General features: G+C 41.9%; 1 protein-coding gene across 3 annotated transcripts; it reads left to right on the top strand.

Moving 5' to 3' along the window:
* The first annotated feature begins 173 nt into the window (after positions 1-173).
* PRR14L (proline rich 14 like) lies at positions 174-19,079 on the top strand. Of its 3 annotated transcripts, none has more exons than XM_064675392.1 (8): positions 174-312; positions 1,757-1,838; positions 3,040-3,105; positions 12,448-12,516; positions 13,272-13,440; positions 13,760-13,866; positions 14,756-14,827; positions 15,469-19,079. In XM_064675392.1, the coding sequence occupies exons 4-8, from the start codon at positions 12,455-12,457 to the stop codon at positions 15,743-15,745; spliced, it is 687 nt and encodes a 228-aa protein (XP_064531462.1). In that variant the 5' UTR covers positions 174-312; positions 1,757-1,838; positions 3,040-3,105; positions 12,448-12,454; the 3' UTR covers positions 15,746-19,079. The 3 variants fall into 3 exon arrangements, with proteins under 3 accessions (XP_064531462.1, XP_064531463.1, XP_064531464.1); XM_064675393.1 differs by having other exon boundaries at positions 12,445-12,516; XM_064675394.1 differs by lacking the exons at positions 174-312; positions 1,757-1,838; positions 3,040-3,105 and having other exon boundaries at positions 9,310-12,516.
* Positions 19,080-19,480: the final 401 nt, after the last annotated feature.

The raw sequence follows: 19,480 nt of genomic DNA, 5'->3' as shown, positions 1-19,480 counted from the left end.
CCTGAGGGGTCAGTGCCTGTGCTCACACACAGGGACACTCCCTGGACTTCTGGAGTAGGAAACTTTTGCCAGAAGACAGAGGATCTGGGTGATGTGCTCGAGGTGGTTTCTCGTGGGCCAGCAGAATCCCTTTCTGAAGAATTGCTGCAGCTTGGAGACCTTGAGGGGGATGAACAAAACAAAAAAAGACACTTTAGGAAAGTGGACTGTTCCAGTGATGGATACCAGAAAGAAGATGAAGAGGCCCAAGGTGCTGAGGACCGTCATGCTGAAGGCTCTACTTCCACTCCAGGGGAAACTTGGTCAAAACAAGTAAGCAAAGGCAAAAATGAATCCCTGTGTGATATCTTGAATTTAGGGTCAGAGTCACCAGGCAGTGGGTTTGGCCAGGGGGTTTCCTGGTTCTCTTCTGTGTCTTCTGCTATTAATCATAAATGGTTTGGGTTGGAAGGGGACCTTGAAGGTCATCTTGTTCCACCCCCTGCCACGGGCAGGGACACCTTCCACTAGACCAGGTTGTTCAGAGCCACATCCAACCTGGCCCTGAACATCTCCAGGGTGTGTGTCAGCATTTGGATTTTCATGGGTCCAGTGAAAAATGAGGCTGTTCTTCAGCAGACCAGCTGGTGCTGACACCCAGCCGAGGTACCGAGCACAAAATAATAGTTACTTCAGTCTGGCAGTGGAATTATGATGCTACAGGTGGCTCCAGTTTAGCATTTCAGTTTTTGGGCTTAGAGTTATTGTTTGTAATGACAGAGGAAATCACTGTTGGTTTACTCTTTCAGAAGAGTAAAAGGGTAAAAGTGTTATGGCTTTTTTTCTTCTCCCCTTTAGCAAACACTGATAGTAAAAACATTTCTAGGTCAAAGCTGCTGAAAAATATACCAAAGAATATTCTGTTAAAAACTGAAGTCACTAAAACTCTATTTAAAAACTGAGAGTTTTAGTGACGTCCTTGATAATTTTCTTTAGTTTGTAAATAGCACCAAAAGCACATAGGGGAGAAAAAATGTATTGTAAGACATACCAGCCAGGAAATACCAGGATAAGGTGCCCAGGTGTGTGTTTTACATTAATTACTTGGTCTTGCTTAATGCTAAAGTAATTTGTGGGTTTAATTCTGAATTTTGAAATCTGTTTGATTTTTTTGAAAGTTTGTGAAAATAAAATGAAATAAATTTTCCACAGTCATTCAGTTTTCCAAGATGAATTTTTAGATATTTCTAAGTTTGGTTGTGGGGTGTTGGTTTGGGGTTTCTTGCAAGTAGACTGAGGTCATCTGTTGTGAGTTTGTGGGTTTGAGCCCAGGGAAGGGGTGGTAGAAGGCAAGTTCCAAAACAGACAGAAAATACCCACATCTTCCCAGAGGTGTAGGGTGGTGGTTTGGGGCGTGAGACAGCCCTGGAGACTGGGTTACTCTGCTCATTCAGATTTTCAACAATTTGCATTTTAAGCCATTTACTTACATTTGAGCTGCCTTTGTCACAGGACCTCATTGCTGCTGAGTGCAGCTCTTCTGTGGATGCATCCTTGTTTCGTGGTGTGGATTGCAAGGATGGGGAGGAATGACAAGTGCTTGTGGGAAGCACTTGCAATGCAAGGCTCTGTGCAAGACTCCCCTGCCCACAGGTTTCTTGGTGATTTGCTTTCCCTGAACTAACCCAGCTGGGCAGGTGCAGTCCCCGAGACACGGCACGTGTCAGAAATCCATCCATCCATCCATCCATCCCCACTGATCTTTGTCTTGTTTCAGGAGGACCCTCACTGCGACCAGCAAGAGGCAAAGTCTTCAAGAGCCTGTTGCACTGAAGCTGCAGGATCTCTGAGGAGCACAGGTAGGTACTTTAGTTGTACATCCCTCTCTACCCCCTGCTTCCCTCCCAGTTACTTATTGTTGATTTAAAATTGATGATGAATGGTTTGGGGATAGTTCATTTATTTTGTTTTACAGAAGAAACTATTTCCCTGCATAGCTATAACAACCTTAAACCAAACCTTAAACCAAACCAAACCTTAAAGCTTTGCTTTGCCCTGGCAGCACATGTACTTTCCTGAAGACCTTTTCCATACAAGATGTATATTAGTTATTTAATTCAAGTAATTATTTACCCCAAAGCAGAAGGGGGTGCCAGTGGAAGATGTTTTGCATTTCATTTTGTTTCAAAGCTGGATTATATGAGAGCAGTAATAGCAAATACATGGAACAGTATTAGTCATTTTTGAATGTTTTAAAAAGTGAAATTAAAAGGGCAGAATCCAAAGGAAGAGGACAACTAAGCTAAATCTAAATTTCATTATGATCCTCCAGAATCTTCTAGCTCCAAATACTTTGGTCACTTTGCGTGCATCTAGTACTTATTTTCTTTCTTCCTCCCTGCTTTCTTAACCTTAACTTCTGCTTAGCTGACAAATGCCATCTAGTCTTAGTCACTAGAAAATCTGGAAAAGATCTGCAGAATTTTGAGCAAAAAAAGTTTTGAATATGAAGATATTCTATGGTAACTGTAATTCTTTAATTAGCACCTTCTTTGTGATTTTATGGAAGAAGTTTATTAATAATCCAAATTGCTTGGACAGATGAGATATGCTTTGTGTTCCTTTGGATGAGTCACTGACAGAAATGTCTTCAAGGAGGAAGAAATGGCCACTCAATGCCCAGCCATCTTTCCAGGCTGGAGCAGATCAAATCCCCAGTTTTGATGTTAAAAACAAGCTTTATGCTGGTGGCCTGTGTGTTAAGTTATAGGACCTGCATTGCCCCTCGCTCGATATTAGAGGAATCCGAAATACCCAGGTCTTGGAATGCTCCTGGGAGTGTCTGTGTTGAAATGGATTGGGTTTGTTACCTTAGGGGGGTGGTGGAGTAGATCATTTATCTTCTAAAGGCTGGTGGTAACATTGTTAGCATCCATTCTCCCTTTTGGAAACATGCTGGGCACTGACACTGCAGTATTGCTGCAACAGCCAAAGGGACTAAGCTGAATGCTGTCCAGATTTAGTGTATGCTTCTGATTTGCTTTATCTTTTCTTATGCAGAGGAAAACCAAGCAAATGTTCAGGTGACAGCTGAAACTCTGCCAAAGCTCCCTGAAGAAGTACAAGGTATGAAGGCTGATGGGACTAGGATATTTAGTAAAGCAGGATACAGGAATGACAGAGTGAGTAAAGGTCTTCCAGCTGAGAGCAAGGAATGCCCAGATGTAGACACAGTCCTGGCAAGAGCTGGGGTTAAACAAACCAGCATCTTAGATTTTCTAGAGCCTTTAAGAGTCACGGACATTGGAGCAGCCACAGACCATCCCCAAGACTTTCCTGGGCTGGAAGCCCACACTGCCATGAGAGCAGGGGGGAGTGGTGTGCCTGCCTTGGAGATTAAAGAAGAAAAGTTACCCAGACAAAATCCTGTTAATGAACTCAGTGCATCACGTGCTCATTGCCAGACTTGTCAGCAGGATGAAGAACATGATGCTCATGGCTTCTGTAAGGGTGCTGTACCCAAACAAAATGACCCTTGTGGGTTGTCCTCAGCAGGGAGCTGTAGGACACTGTCCACACCGAGTTCTGGAGTTTCATGTCCGGTTCTGAAGAGCATCTCTTATCTGGACTTCAGAAATATGCCAGTAGAAAACAGTAGTACTGCAGTTCATGGAATTATCAATGAACCCCCCCTAAAGTATCTTCCCCAAAACGTGGAACATCACACTCGTTATGATCACGGAACTGGGTGTGTAGGGAATCAAAGCTCCACATCTGTGCCAGTAGAGCAGATCCCAGCGGTGAGGAACAAAGGATTATCTAGTGCTAAAACTGATCCTAGGGAATTAAGTGCTGGTATAGGTAAATCATACAGCTCTCAGTTTGGACAGGCTGCTGAAGTCTGGAGAAAAATTGCTGTGGGAGATAACATGGAAGTTTGGAGCTGGCCTGAAGCTCAACAGGGTGTTGATCATTGTCATTCTTCAGTTTTTAGTTCTGTTGCTTCATTTCCTGAGGACTTCTCCGAGGAAAAATTTAAAAGAATCCCATCAGAAGGTGAGAAGTTAAAAAAGAACCAGTGGCAATTCTCTGTCAGTGACCTGTTCAAGGATGGTAGAAAAGAAAAGAGTCTGTTGATGGAAACAGGCAACATTGCTTCCCATGGAACTGGACAGAGAGACATAAGCTCTTACAATACCTCCAATAAAATTCCTCCTCCCAGCAACCACAGCTGTCTTGACCTTGGTACCAAGCTGGAAAAAGATCCACCCAAGGCACAACTGCTTGCAAAGGACTCTGAGAGCAATACAACATCAGATGGGTTGGCTGCTGGTGTAGTTGAAGCTGCAGAAGCTGATGGCAGTGGCAGTTTGTCCACTGGGAAAGAAACACATTCGTTTTATACACTAAATGTAAATCTACCTCCTGTTTTACAAAAAGCAAGAGAACCTCATCATAATGAGTGTCCTCCTTGTACTGCTAATGAAATTTCACACAGGGACAAGGCTTGGGATAATCTGTCTGGAACAGAAACCATTGGTGCTTCTGGAACAACAGGGGCACAAGTCACTGAAGTTTTGCTTCATAAAGACAAATTCAAGTCTTCAGTAAGTTCCAGGACTTTTGCTAACCCTAATATGACAAGCAGAGTATCCCAAAAGGACATGAAATCTGCAGGAAATCCAGAGAGAGTGATCACTGGTTTAGAAAATGAACATTGTTACACATGGCATTGTAATAATCAGTGTATAAAAGACCAGTGTACAGCTGCTTGTGCTTCCTGGATTTTATCAGGGAGTGCACGTGTGGGTGAAGTTTTCCTGAACAGTCATTCTGTTGATGTTGATAAGAAGATTGAAGAAAATGGTAATTTGGAAGGAGAGTCTTCATCTGGATATAATACAGAGGCAATCATCTTTCCAGAAGCACACTTCCCTTTGGCATGTGGATCTCTTCCTTGTGAAGCTGACTGGGGCAACAGAGGTGTAGCTCTGCATGGGATAAATGACATTCCCACAGGAAAAACCATGTTTTGCTCAGCTTATACTGCAGAGAAGTCTGCTGCTACCTCGGTAAGAGATGAGATTTCAAATAAGAGCGTGGAGGTTGTGAAACTATCTGATGTTTGTGAAGTAGCACATGGCAGCAAAGTTGTTTGTGACAGAGAGGAGGCAAAGGAACAGATGTGCACGTGTGCTTCCCAGACAGAGAAATGTGGTGGAACAAGAACTCTGGATTCTCCAAACGCTCCTGAAGGCAATCAGAGAAATAAGACCAGTGAACAGTTATTAGTCACATATTTGGACAAAAACACCCATGTTCATAATTTTGGATTTTGCAACTCTCTGGGCACTCAGGAGCAGGAGGAAGTGCCCTCACTCCCAGCAGATCCCTCAGATTGCAGCACCTCAGCCTGTGCTGCATGTCCAGCACCTGCCAACGTGAGCATCCCAACACAACATGCCAGCCACAGAGAGCCCACCCTCTGCCCAAGGGAAAACTGGCCTCATGGCTGTCAGGGGGAGGGTGGTGGCCCAGGGCCAGACAGTGACCCTTCCTTAGAGACTTTACCCAACCAAGCAAGCCCTGGCTTACAAACTACAGACAGCTCTGAGGAAGGAAGTGAATCTGGCTCTAGTCTGGGGGAAGAGGTAGTGCTGAAAGCAGGGGATGACTTGCCTCTGTTAATGCACAGATATGCAAGAGGAGACGGGTTTGAAGGAACTCTGAAAGAGAATGTAGTGAATTTGGACTCTTTAACTGGTGTGAGAAATGAAGACTGTTCAGGATCCATGGGCTCCATCAATGATCTAATTGAAGAGAAGACAATCAAACTAAAAGAACATGAGGATGAATGTGAAACAGGCAATAAAGGAACTCTCAAAGAAAGCTCTTCTGAGAGCAAAGCACATGGCTCACAGCATTGTTCTATCAAACCTGCACCACAGAAAGCAGAGCTGGTGTTTGCAGGAAACAAAACACATCCATCTTTGCCAAAGATGAAGTCATTGGTGGAGGACCAAGAAAATACAGTTAGTGCCCAATTTTTACCCATCTCATCAATCCATGGGACATCCATGTCATATAACCCCGAAAATATGAATGAGCTTTCAGGTACAGAAAACAGAGAAAGTCTGAGCATAAAACCTGTCTTAAATAACACTTGCCCACAGTTAATGTCTGAGCCTGGTAAAGAAACCAGTGGTCCAAGGGGTGTTAGTCCATCCCATTCTGGAAAGTTTGACAGCCAAGAACCTTTTAATAAGACTCAGGTGGATTCAGAAACACTGTCAGCTCTGAGCTGTGGCATCTCTCTGCCTGAGGAAGAAAAGCTGTGTATGTCACCTGAGGATAAACAAAGAGAGAACTGTGATCCATATTCAGCCAAAGTTTTTAGCAAAGATTCTTCAATGACAAAAATTCTTTCTGTAACAATTTCTGTTAAGAGGAAATCCAGCAGTATTGAGATTCCCTCTTCAGAGAGTGAAATGACACCAGGCTCTCTAAATGGTGCAAAAAGCTCAAGAGTTTGTGCCCACAGCAAAGAAAGCCTGAAAGGTGAGGGGCACTGCACACCAACTGACATGGATGGGACCTCACCAAAAAGTCCCCTCTGTGAAGACAAGTTTAAAAATACATCTAAGCCAGAAAATATGAATGTGCTTTCAGATACAGAACACAGAGAAAGTCTGAGCATAAAACCTGTCTTAAATAACACTTGCCCACAGTTAATGTCTGAGCCTGGTAAAGAAACCAGTGTTCCAAGGGGTGTTAGTCCATCCCATTCTGGAAAGTTTGACAGCCAAGAACCTTTTAATAAGACTCAGGTGGATTCAGAAACACTGTCAGCTCTGAGCTGTGACATCTCTCTGCCTGAGAAAGAAAAGCTGTGTATGTCACCTGAGGATAAACAAAGAGATGATTTGTTTTCAGACAAAAAATTCAGCAAAGATTCTTCAATGACAAAAATTCTTTCTGTAATAATTTCTGTTAAGAGAAAATGCAGCAATATTGAGATTCCCTCTTCAGAGAGTGAAATGGCACCAGGCTCTCTAAATGGTGCAAAAAGCTCAAGAGTTTGTGCCCACAGCAAAGAAAGCCTGAAAGGTGAGGGGCACTGCACACCAACTGACATGGATGGGACCTCACCAAAAACTCCTCCCTGTGAAGAGTTTAAAAATACATGTGTAGAAGAGAAGATGGGAGAAGAAGTAGACCCTAGAAAAAAGTTGCTCAGAAATCACCCATGGGCCTTGTTAGAAGATTCTAAAGGGTCTGGTAGCAAATTAGTCCCCCTCAGTACTGAGAATCATGGCAAGCTTTTGGAAGAAATCTCAAGATCCAACCTAAATTATGTTTCAAAGGAAAGAAAAAATGATGGAAAGCTCACAAACTTAGCAGGTAGCAGTGTGCTTTCAGCAGCTGTGCAGGATTGTCAAGCTGTGTGTGAGGCAGAGGCTTCCCCAGGAGTGCAGTGTGATCCAACAGCCACACTCCAGCCACCTCTGAGCTCCCCATCAGACAGGGGCACAGAGCCATCCCCACACTGGGTGGTTTGCAGGGAAGCACGTGTGCCTTACAAATCAGCTGCACAGAGCACAGATCATGTGAGGGAGGGAACAGAGGGCCAGGACACAGGACCAACTCATGCACCTTGCAAGGACAGTGAGGCTTTAGGTTCAAAGAGACTTGACCTAACAGAGGAACATCAAGTAACTAAACAAAAGAAGTATGAAAAGATGGAAGTGCATCAGTCAGACCAGGCACACCAAGAACAGAATTTAGAACAGCAAGAGAAAGCAAAAATCACACCCAGTATGTTGCACAGTTCTGAACTCTTAGGCAGCTCTTCAAATGAGTTGGTGACATCTAGAAATACAAAGTTTGAAGGTCCTTTAGAGGAGACTTTTGCTGTCAGAAGCAGTGAAAGGAAACTATGTAGCACTTTACAAGAAGTTAAAAGGCCAAAGATTACCACAGATATTATTAGTTCACAGTTTTTGAAGACTCAGGATTCAGAAATGGAAAACCTGAACCTTAATTTAGGGTATGATGGAATCCCTGGTGCCTTTGGAACTACAAATAAACTAAGAGGAATGACAAAGAAATTAGGAGGACCTCTTCCACTAAGAATACAACCTGGAAGGACATGCAAAAAGGTTCCTACATCGTATCAGCTAAAAACCATTAGAAAAATTAAAACAATTAAAAGTCCACCTTTCCTTGAGTTACCCCTGCAAATATTCCCTAAGCAGGAAAACACACCTCTGGAATCTTCGTACTTTCCATGTCAACCACCACCAACGGAAAGGGAAACACCTCTGAGAGTTGCTCCTGTGCCAGGGCAGAGGGCCAGGAGGGGCAGTTTGTTGAACAGCTTGAAATTTCGGAAATGTACCAAAGAACCAGCATTGCTGAGCAAGTTGTCTGCCATGGCCAACAAGCTCCTGGCCCCTGCCAAGGGCACCTGTGACTTAGAACCTCGGCCATATTCCTCTGAAATGCTTCCAGTGGGTGACAGGTACGGCCACCACAGAGCGAAAAATCTCTTGGAAGCCTTTTCTTGCATTAACAGGAACGTTCACTCACGCTGGGCTGGCAGTTGGTGCACCAAGATGTTCAGCTTTCAGCCTTTGGCACTTTATCCTGTAGAAACTACCAAAATACTTTTTTCAGACTTAAGCCACAAGCCTCCGACCTCCTTCTCGGACACCCCAGTTTTCCCAATTTCTTTTCACATAAAATTGGACTCCGGTCTCGTGCCAGACCTCACAGGGATAACATCCCAGCACTCTGTACATCACGGACCCATTTCCAGAGAAATGCCAGCGCCAGCTTCAAAGTGGACTTTGTCTCTTCTCCTGTCTCAAAGCTGCTCAGATACAACAGCTTTCAAGGAAGATTCTACTCTAAATAAAGAGCTTCATTCCTTTCACTCCATAACAGCCCCAAGGACTGATGCTCTTCATCCTGACCATGGAAGAAACACTGTAGCTGAGAGAAGAGGAGGTTGTTCCACGCTTGGCCTTCACACAGTGTTAGCACTTTCTTCCCCTGGATGTTACAGGATTTGGACAAGAAGAAGAAACTTAAGCAGTCATATTCCTACTATCCAGAGACTATTTATATCCCAACTGGCACAGGGTTTGAAAGGGGCAAGGTATCCAAGCTGTGTATCTGCTGAGCTCGCCTCCTCCTTGCCATACTCACTGGGCAGGGTCCTCTCCATATGGAGTCAGCACGGTCCCTCTGCCCGTCCTTCCGAAATCCCTCCTCTCCATTCCAATCACTGCAAGTGGCAGCCAAGTGTGGGCATCGAGAACAGGTAAAACCCATCAACTTATTTCTGAGGTTAAATCTGTACAGGGTATATACTGGCTCCTTTCTGGGAGGGAGAGGGTAATTGCAGCTTGCATTGGAGGGGCAGTTTCCCCTGTTCCAAATCTACGCATTCTGCTCCGAGAATGGCTCAACGTGGAAGATTCTTTCCTACAGAACAGTCTGTTAGCTGAATTTAAATATATTTGCCTTCACTTCTTTAATACTGTCCTGTTTTGGCAGAATGGCTAACTCTATTTTCTTCTCCCTTGCAAAATATACACACCATGCATCAGAGTATGTAATGCAAAAGGTGAGCTACTTCATTAGGTCTATTCAGAGTGACTGCAGAGCAACTGGATTTCTGAGGTAGGAAAGTTTTTTTCAGAGGTCTGAGGCACAAGTGCCACTTGGAACCAACTGTAAAGTGCTCGATATCAGGTTAGGAAGAATTGGAAGGGGAGGGGGGTTGCATTCAGTTAAATTTTTAATTGTATTCCATGACTGTTCTATGCTAATTAAAGCCTCTCTGTGCATGTTATACCTTCTGACAGTATGTGCCTGGTATTGTTGTCACACACAAGTGTAGCTCCAGTTCATGCTGGTAATGAATTTTTCTCTGTGTGTCGTTCTTGTTATGAGTAGGGAGAGGACTGACATCTACTTTGTATATCTAATTTAACTTTGCTGTCAGCATTTAAGATCATTTTACTAATAAACAGAATGAAGAGGAGGTTTTCCTGTCACAGGATTTTTGCATGCTTTTAAGCAAAGATTCTGCTCTTTATCCCTCAGTGACATGGGGCAGTTAGTCCTTGGTTTTATTCCTGGGCAGAGTAAAGGTTCCTGAGCCCTGTAGCAAAGTCCCTTTGATGAATTCTTTTGATTAGTGTGGCAATCTGAACTGTTGAATTTGTCTTAGCTTGACATAAGTGTAACCAAAAATCCTGCCAGATAACTAATGCTGCACTTTGCTTTCTATAAACACACCTAGAAGTTTAACACCTGTTAATATATATTGTAATGTCTACCAAAGGTGTGACTGAGCTTATGGAAGTGCTGCCCCATTCTGGGAGCTGTCTGCACTAAAATAAGTTGAATAGTGACATAGAGACAACTCTCAGCACGTTCTGTGGGAGCTGCTTCTGTTTTCATTCCAGCTGAGTCAATTTATCAGGCTGAATTTTCTAATGAACGAATGAGTAGCTCTGGAATAATCTTATCAGTAAAGTACAGTTTGAGCACTAAGCTTAAAAGTAACACATTGGTAAAAACAAAACAAAGACCTTTTAAAACTTACCTGTGTGTATGAGGTGAATGTATTGTTTGGTACTGCTGAGGCTTGTTGTCCTTGGAAGTGTAAGAGGAGTTCATTCCTGACAGGAAGGGTCCTTTGAAAACTGCATGTTTTGCTATGAATGAACTTCTTCCCAAAGGGAGAGAATTGAAATCAAACCTTTTCACTTCAAGTGAAAAATAACCTGGAGTTAAAATAGTCTAAAACTCCCTTTGTTTTTTCTCCAAAATACCTTACAAATGTGTGTGTGAGGCAGCCTTAATTCTGCCCCACTCGGATTCTCTTCCAAGTGAAGTTATTGTAGCGTGTGGTGAGTTGAAAGGTTTAAAGAAGTGCAGCAGATAAATTCTATTTCTAAATCAAAATGAATATTAAAGGTTTGGCTATAAAACAACATAAAGAACAAAACCTAACATTTGAAATATTTAACACCTTTTTAGATTCCATTTTGGTGAAGATTGACTGCCTGTTCTCATCACCTAATAATTCTTAAAGTTATTTACAGGAACAGTGAAAAAAGGACAATTCAGTAAATGCCTCTTAAATTTGTGTGTACTCCAAAAAAATCACGAAATAAATGTTTGGTATGTAAATACAAGAAGTGTGTTTGGTGCAATCTAAAAGCATTTTCAGCTCCCAGTGTGACAGAAATCTTTGCTTATTTTGATTAAGATAGTTAAAAATCACAAAAAATTGAAAAGTTCCCTGCAGGCCATTTTCTTCTGAAAAAGATTTTTCCCTTTAAATTATTTCACTCATAGTGTTTTCAATAACCAAGAGAACAAGGAACTAGAGTAGTTCTCCTGCCTAAAAATAATCTTCTGTCACTTCCACTGCCAATAATAAAGCATTCTTTCAGTGAAGTCTTTTCTCTAATTAATGCTTATTTGGATTAAATATTTCTAAAGGGTTTTTTTCCCCGTTCTTGTAGTTTATTATTATTGTTATTTTATTATTATTATTCCATAACACAGTAAGCTCTGCTCTGGCACAGAGGGCTCTGCTGCACTCCTGAGCCAGGTTCCAGCAGCGTTGGAATAGTGGAACAGTGAGAGAAACAAAATGTTACAGTTCTGGTAGAAACAAAAAACACAAGAAAAGGGTCTTTCTGACCACCTTCTCTATAGTTAGTTGGACTTCCCTGTGCTGCCAGCATGGCTGGGGTTTAGAACAGCAAAGTGCATTTAGCTGTGGATTTGAGAGAACAAGATTTGCTGTTTAATGCAATAAAAGCTGTCCAAACTGATTTCCTGCAGTTAATAGTACATTAATGTCAAAGGACTTTTATGCCATAGATTTATGGTAATTACCAACCCATTGGTTATTCCAATTGATAAGGACAAGGCTGTGGGAGTTGGAGACAACAGGGAGTTAATCTTATGGAAATACTTCCTTTCACTTGTTACTGTTGCCATTATGCACTTTGTTTTATTTAGCAGCCAAATCCTTCAAGGTTTTTGATTACTTTAAAAACTGGGGGTTTTGAATAAGGAATATAGACTTTCATAGAAATAATTACAACTTTTAGACTTTAATAATTACATAGAAATAATTATGACTTGCAATACTACTGTCTTCCTCTCTTTCTATACTTTTATTTCCTTATCTCACCACTACCATTTTTAAGTAAAAGTAGGACTATTTCCTTAACAAGCTGTCAATGAAATTTAGTGGCCTAAATGGCAGATGTATCTTGCTTTAATATCATTTTAGTCTTTCATTCTCATTCCTGCTATGAGTATCTTTTGTCTTACAGTCCAGTTTATACTAATAATTTTGCCCTCATCTTGTTATGGTGTAGACCTAATTTCTGCCTTGTTTTGTTTTGTTTTCTCGTTGTCCTTTTGAAGCAGCTATGCCATGTTACCACACTTACCTGCCCAGAGTATGGAAGCACTGCAGACTGCAGGCCCTGACATACGGTGAGTCTCGTGGCCATGGATGTTCATTCTGAGCAGTGGGATCATGAGCTTCCTCAGAAAGCCATTGCTTGTGTCATTTTGGCTTTCAGCTTTTGGCAGTTCACTCCCAGAACAGCTTTGTGATTAAAAAGTTAGTGAAGTAACCTGACTGGGTGATGTAATGGAGAAGAGTGGAGGGGCATTAATGCAAACACCCTGTAAGTCATTGCACAGAACAGTTCTGGTACTCTGAACCACGCTGTGCCACTTTTTATGACATGAATATGTGAAACTATAGAAGTTTTGGTTCCTTACTTGATCTATGTCCTTCCTGCCTGAGCGACTGGACATTTGGTGCTGAAACTTCCTTCTGTTCTTTTTCAGTGCAGGGATGGCAGATATAAGAGCTGTATTTTAAGTTTATCTGTAAATAGAAAGTATGATTAATAGTTGTGTCTTAGAAATTTGCTGGCAGAAAAGGATTAATCTTTTTCTATCAATAGTTGATAAATAGAGCTGTAAACTAGTTATAGAAAAAGAGTGGGTTTAAAATTATGTGTTCAGGTACTCTGGCAGTTGAGTTTGTGTCAGTACCAGTGTGGGCTGCAGTTTTGGCTCTGTGTGTGTACCAGAGTTCACTTCCTGGGGCAGTGTCTGTGAACTGCATTGCTTTTCGTGCCCATATTGCAATGTAGGAACATCACTGAGAGCAGGGAATGCTCTGCAGTGTCAGCTGGGTATTAATCTCCATGTGTTCCCTTCTTCCTCTGTTACAGTCTGGAAGCTTCATTCCCACTCCCATTACCAAAGCCTCCCACACTTCCAGAGTCATTGCCATCCCCCCCCAGGCTTTCAGCACCTGAGCTCCAGGTCCGTGCCCTCGATGAAGCCGATGGTCCCGTTCCAGCCTGTCTGAGATCCCAGGATGACACAGAACTGAAAAAAGTGAGCTCATTTTATATTGTAGGTCTCTCAGACTCTTGGGTGTCCAGAACTCGAAGCTGCTGCTGCTGCTGAATATTACCTTGTAACTGTTAAAGATGAGGGGAGAAAACAGGCTGCAGGGTCTGGTCTGTGCTGCTGCTTTCTTTGATTCATGCAGAAAGCAGGTGGCAAACCAGAGAGGAATGTTTACTCTATAGATAGTAGCATAATAGGTAATACTCAGCATATAAATATACTCAGCAGAAAAGGGAATTCTGTTGACTGGTGTGGTTGTAATTTTCTTCATTTTAATTTTTTTTTCCTGCTTTCTTTTTTTAAGACTGAGCCAGAAAAGAGGCCAAAGAAAGTCTCAGAGATCCGAATCAGGAAAACTGTTCCCAAGCCGGACACTAACCTTACTCCAATGGGACTGCCCAAACCAAAAAGGTGAGCAGTGTCTCTGAAATGGACTCAGACAACCTCCTGCTGCTTACATTTCCTGCATATGAGTACAATCACCTCAGTAACTGCTTCTCTTACCATCACTGTTTTGTACAGCCCCAGCTGAGTGATGTCTGATGTTTGCTGTCAGCTCTCTCAGAACTACTCACTGAGGTTTGGCCAAAATGAGGAAAACTCAACTGCAATGCAATGATTTTTCTAAAGAAGAAAGAAGTTTGTTTTGATAAACATAGATTGAAAATCAGTCATTCTGCAGTGCACAGAGATGAAGTGATCTGTTGGAAAGTTCTGTTGAAGCACATCATGTTGGAGTTCTTCCCAGTTCCTTCCTTGTTTGTGGCATATGATCTTAGGGAAGTGAGGGTAATCACAGTGCCAAATGTTGATAAAGCTTTTCCAATCAGTCATCTGGTATTTTGTTCACTTTTGTCTTAAACACAAGTGGCAGCTTTGACAAAGGAATGCATTTCCTCAGAGATCAGCTTGAGAATGGTCAATAACTAAAAGGAGTCTCAAGAGATAAAGCGTTGATCTGTTAGACTTGAAGATTTTTCTTAGCTTTCGCCAGAAAGGGACCTGTGAAGGCATTTCCCCTTCTTCTTTTGAGCTTCATTATTTCAAAGCATCACAGAATGCTAGAAGGAATACTGACCTCTGCAGAAAGGGCAAGTCTTGACCCAGACCTTGTAAAAACACTGCATGAAATTAGGTCCTTAATGAGCTCATTTTTCATTCCTCCCTGTCCCCAATTAAAACACAGTTAGTCAGCGTTTAGGCAGAGGACTTGTACTTGTTTCTCATAAATCTGCTTGCTGGGAAGAGAAGTGGGTTTGAAATCTTCTTTCTTGATTGATTTGTCATTACCTTTTTTCAGGCTTAAGAAGAAAGAATTTAGTTTAGAAGAAATTTACACAAACAAGAACTACAAGTCCCCTCCTCCAGCCAGGTTGGTTCTGCTTCCTAATGAGAAAACTAAGATGAATATAAATTAATTAGGCAGAGAGAGAGAGGAGATGAAACATGTCTGAAAGCTGAGAGGGAGATAGGTTTTTGAAATTGCTCTACTTTAAAGTGGTAGAGAAAGTTAATTCAAAAATAGCATCTTTTACTATTTGGATGGAAAGCAGTAAAATAGAATATGAACTAAGAATTTGCAGCTGGTTAAGTATGGATTTGTATCTTTTTTTCCATCTACTCATTGATTCCAGTCTCCATCCAAGTGAAGTAATTACTTTTTCAGAATTCAAAGGGAACTACGTGTTCTTTAAAATATTAATGTCATCAGATGTTCAAACCTATTTATTCTATAAAATCAAGATTCTATAATTGAGCTGAGATGCAGATAGAAAGAGATTCTACCCCAGTATCTCTGCAGCAGTGAGGAATTAGCTGGCAGTAACGTGCAGTGGCAGGAGGTGAAAGCTGTGGATAATATTCATTACAAGAGGTGTGGAGGGGCTGTAAAAATGTCAAAGTTAAAGCAGCTTTACTTGGGTTATGAAATCCCCCAGTGTCCCTGTCCATGGAAGGGGGCAGCTGCTGCTGCTGCTGCTTGAGTATTCACCAAGTGTTCCCTGCTTTTACCAGGAGCTTGGAAACAATCTTTGAAGAGCCCAAGGAGAAGAATGGACACTTGATTTCTGTCAGCCAGCAGAAGAGAAAGCGGATTCTCGAGTTCCAGGACTTTACTCTTCCCCGGAAAAGGAAGACACGAGGCAAAGTCAAAGCAGTGGGTTCTTTCACCCGAGCCAAAAGGGCTGCACTGCAGAGTGCAGAGCTGGATGTGCTTCTGAGTCAGAAGCTCATGGCCCTTGAAGCCTTTTTTGCAGAGGAGGTGGAGCAGGAGCAGGCCTCCGGCATCTGAGGGAGCCGCGGAGCTGGGAATGGTCCAGTCAGCCTCTGGAGTATTTTCCTCTGGGGAGAAATCTACTGACTTCTTCATGCATTACTCTGTTCTAACATCTGATAATCAGTTTTTGGCTGTGACCCTCTTTAAGGTGCTATTTTGTTTTTTATTTTTTTAAATGCTATTGGAGGGATTCTTTTAAGTCCCTATTGGAGTGTAACACAGCCACATAAAATTTACCCTTCCTTCCTCAACCTCTGGAAAATACTGCTTATATTTAATTAATTATGTTTAAACACCTTTTGGGGGTAGAGTAGGAGTGTAAAGGAGGAAGTAGTGCACTTTCAGTGATGCTAGAACTCTGTACTCCAGATCATTTGCACATTTGAGTCTGCTGTTGTTACTGTAATTAATGGCTATTTTGAACAACGTGACAGAAGAGATGCAGTGTTTGAGAAAGGTGAATTCTAGCAAACACATTCTTGATATACCACTAACTTTTTAATAATTAAACGTAGCTGTCTGGGTTTGCATTCAATTGTTTCTTCCTTCTGTTGACTTAGAAGGTTCCTTCTGAGTTTCTGTGCCCTTCCTGGCTCCAGGCAGCAGAAGCCTCACATAACTAGACTTTATATAACTTGCACTTTGTATATGTTTCTTTATTTGGTGCATGAGGACACCTTTTAACATTATTAAACTCAAAAAAGGGTAATGTTTTAAGGAAAAATGGTGCCCAGTACTACTTTTTCCCAAATAGTAGATTTTTTACTTACTTGGCTGATGCCAACCTCTTCTCCAGAGGAAAAGCCCATGAGGATGTTAAACTGCAGGATACATAAGCAGAGATTTCTATTTAACTGAGCTGCTGCATAGAGAGAATACCAACAAAATCTTTGGGCCTTGCTTTAAAGTTATTTTAAACCCATTAAAAATATTAACTTAATGTCAACAAGAATTTTTTTTTTCCATCTTAAAGGGTTTTTTACCACTGTAGATTTTTAATTCCTGTAGCTCTTAACTGGATCCTCTCTGTACTCACTGTTGTCCATAATAGCCAGTGCTGCACCAAGAGCCTCCTGGCACGTGGACATTTTTTATATAAGGCCATTTGTAATCCCCTGATGCAGCTCTGGGCAATTTCTCAGCTCTACCTTTTGAAGGAAGAGAGCTCCCTTCTGGCATAACTTCTGTTACCCTTACTTGAAGCATAATTCCAGGTGAATGCCAGCTGCAGTTCAGGTCATTGTCCCTCAGTGCCTAGAGGAGTTATTCAGGCAAAGCTGTCATTCCTGGGATGCTCAAATTGAATTAGTCTGTTCTTTCTTTCACTTGAACTTGCACTTTCTTATTTACCTGCCCATGTAATAGAGTTTCTATTGACCTTCAAAGTGAGCAAATATCTAGTGGGTGGGTATTTTTTATAAAGTCCCAATAAATGCAGGACTGAAAATACTATAATCATCTTCTGTTGCTCTACCACTTCTGTTACTGACCAAACAGAAAACTAAAAATTATCAAGCAATCTGTTGAATTTCAGAGCTTTGAAAGTAGAGAAATGGAAGAGGATTATTACACTGTGTGTGCCTGAGTCTTGAAAGAAGTCTAATCTGGTTGGTTTTGCTTCCAACTTATGTGCTGGGATTCCCAAAGGTTTACATTCTTGTTTTTAAGGGTAATTATCTTTAATCAGGAAGACTGAAGAAAAGAGAGGAGTGCACACTTAGAGGAGTAGGGTTTGGAGTTCGAGGGTAAAGTAACAAGGCAGGCAAAGTTTGAACATATTGACATACTATTTTTCTGGTTAAGCTGTTAAGCTGCTGTAGAACATTCTAATCCTCTTTATTTTTGTAAAAAGAAATCCCTAAAAAACAAAGGTCGACTGCCTCCTAAAAAAATGTTTGAAACTTTCCCTATCCTGGTTTATTAGCCCAATTATGGATTGGTTGGAAGTGGTAGCAAGAGTGAGAGATATATTTTTATGGATTTATGCTATAAAATGGGATTGTTAGAGAACATTCATTTACCTTCTATTAATTTAGGAGGCTTCCAGTGCTGTGACACAATTGAGCTGTAACCTTAGTAGGGGCTTTAAGGAAATAAAGATACGGGTGGGGAGGGAAGAAACTTGGGTCCAGGAAAAGTTCAGACCTCCAATGTACTTTAAAACATGGAATGTGTTAGGTTTTTTCCTTTGGGTTATGTTGGGGTTTGTTTGTTTGTTTTGGGTGGGGATTTTTTATCTGCCTCTCTGTTCTGTCTTGTCTCTGATTGCTTCGAAAGAACATTTCTTAGCTTGCTTTCTACAAGCTACAGCAGAGAGAGCAAAGAAAACACTCAATTCTCTTTGGTTTACAGTAATTGAAGGAGTTACAAAAATGTTGCAGTTGCTTAGCCCGTCCCAGACCTTAGTTTGTGGCAAGCCAAATATCCAGCATTATTCTCTTTTGGTTCAGTGTCTGTATGATGATGTGAGCTAATGGAGACCAAACATCTCCCCCCCTCCAGCAAACAGGTGTCAGTTGTGCTTGTGCACTTTTTTCTCTTTTCCTTTCCCACCTCTGTTGCTGTTCACAGCACTCCTGGAACAGCCTGATCCCTGGGGCTGCTGCTTGCACACTGAGAGTGGGGACTATGCAAAAGCTGGGCATTGGCCACTCTGAGCTGCTTCTGTCACAGAGAACTGCAAGAAAAAAGGATAGAGGGTCTGTAGCTGGAGGAGATGTGCATTTGCCTTTTCATCAAGTGAACCCACTCCAGTGAGGATTTTTTTGTATCCCCATGGAAAGACATTGTATATCTTTGCTCACAGAGTGATGACTAGAGCAGCTCGAGAAGGATTGCAAAGCTTTTGCCATGTCCTGTCTCTTAGTAGTAAGTTATGGAGAGCCAGGCAGCTCTTTGCTAGATTTGCTGATTATGGGAGATAGAAAGATCACTTTCCAAGAAAAAAAAATGTTATTTTCATCATGCTATGACTGGAGCAGCTGATGCTCCTTAATGTATGGTACAGCATTAGCCTGGCTGGCCTCTTGGCTGTGTACATTTGAGTTCTGATGATTGCTGGATATGAATTCCTGCCAGCAGTTCTCATTGTATTGGATTACAGGTGGGCCTTTGGTATATTATGTTCCAGGTGCTTTTCTAGCATATGGATGATAACTGTGGATTGAAAATCTGTATGATGCTATCAAGTTAACTAATAGCTCCATGAGAATTTGTACACTTGTGCCATTAGCCTCCATCATGCTCTTGGCATTTTGTTTCTGTTCAATATTGTGTGAATCTAAAATTTTACTGTTTCTTTTGTGTGTGTTTTTAATTTATGGAAATAAATTTTTCTGAGAACCTTTCAGTTTTTAAGGCCTTCAGGCTTGTATGGCTAAACATGCATGATACATGTCCTGCATACATTGGGGAAAGAGGTCAAATCTCCAAAGAGGTGGACACTGTTAAGTAACAGGGTGTTGGTGAGGCACAGAGCAGCAGTTCTGGTGTTCCTTCATCCACAGCCACACCTGAAGAGGAATTTTAAGCATGATTTTAAGCATGATCTATTCACAGCATTGAAGCTGCATCCATCTCTTGAGACAGCAGACTACTAGGAGCCCAAGAGCAGGGCCAGTTCCTGCTCTGCTCAGAGCTGAGATTCCAGGCTGGAGCTGGCCAGTGGGCCAGGCTGTGCAAGGCAGCACCTGATGCTTGGGAATCAGAGCTGGAGCACAGAAACATCACCAAGGCCTGTACTGTCTGTGT

Source organism: Pseudopipra pipra, chromosome 18, assembly GCF_036250125.1.
Source record: "Pseudopipra pipra isolate bDixPip1 chromosome 18, bDixPip1.hap1, whole genome shotgun sequence".
Lineage (NCBI taxonomy): Eukaryota > Metazoa > Chordata > Aves > Passeriformes > Pipridae > Pseudopipra > Pseudopipra pipra.
The sequence above is the reverse complement of the archived record's forward strand: the minus strand, read 5'-3'. Positions and strand labels throughout refer to the sequence as shown.

What these genes read in the sequence shown, in the direction of transcription:
- PRR14L (XM_064675392.1), top strand. Translation starts at nt 12,455, where the DNA reads ATGTTACCACACTTACCTGCCCAGAGTATGGAAGCACTGCAGACTGCA. An exon ending in GGACTGCCCAAACCAAAAAG is followed by an intron (nt 13,867 to 14,755) that starts GTGAGCAGTGTC and finishes ACCTTTTTTCAG; the next exon opens with GCTTAAGAAGAAAGAATTTA. An exon ending in AAGTCCCCTCCTCCAGCCAG is followed by an intron (nt 14,828 to 15,468) that starts GTTGGTTCTGCT and finishes TGCTTTTACCAG; the next exon opens with GAGCTTGGAAACAATCTTTG.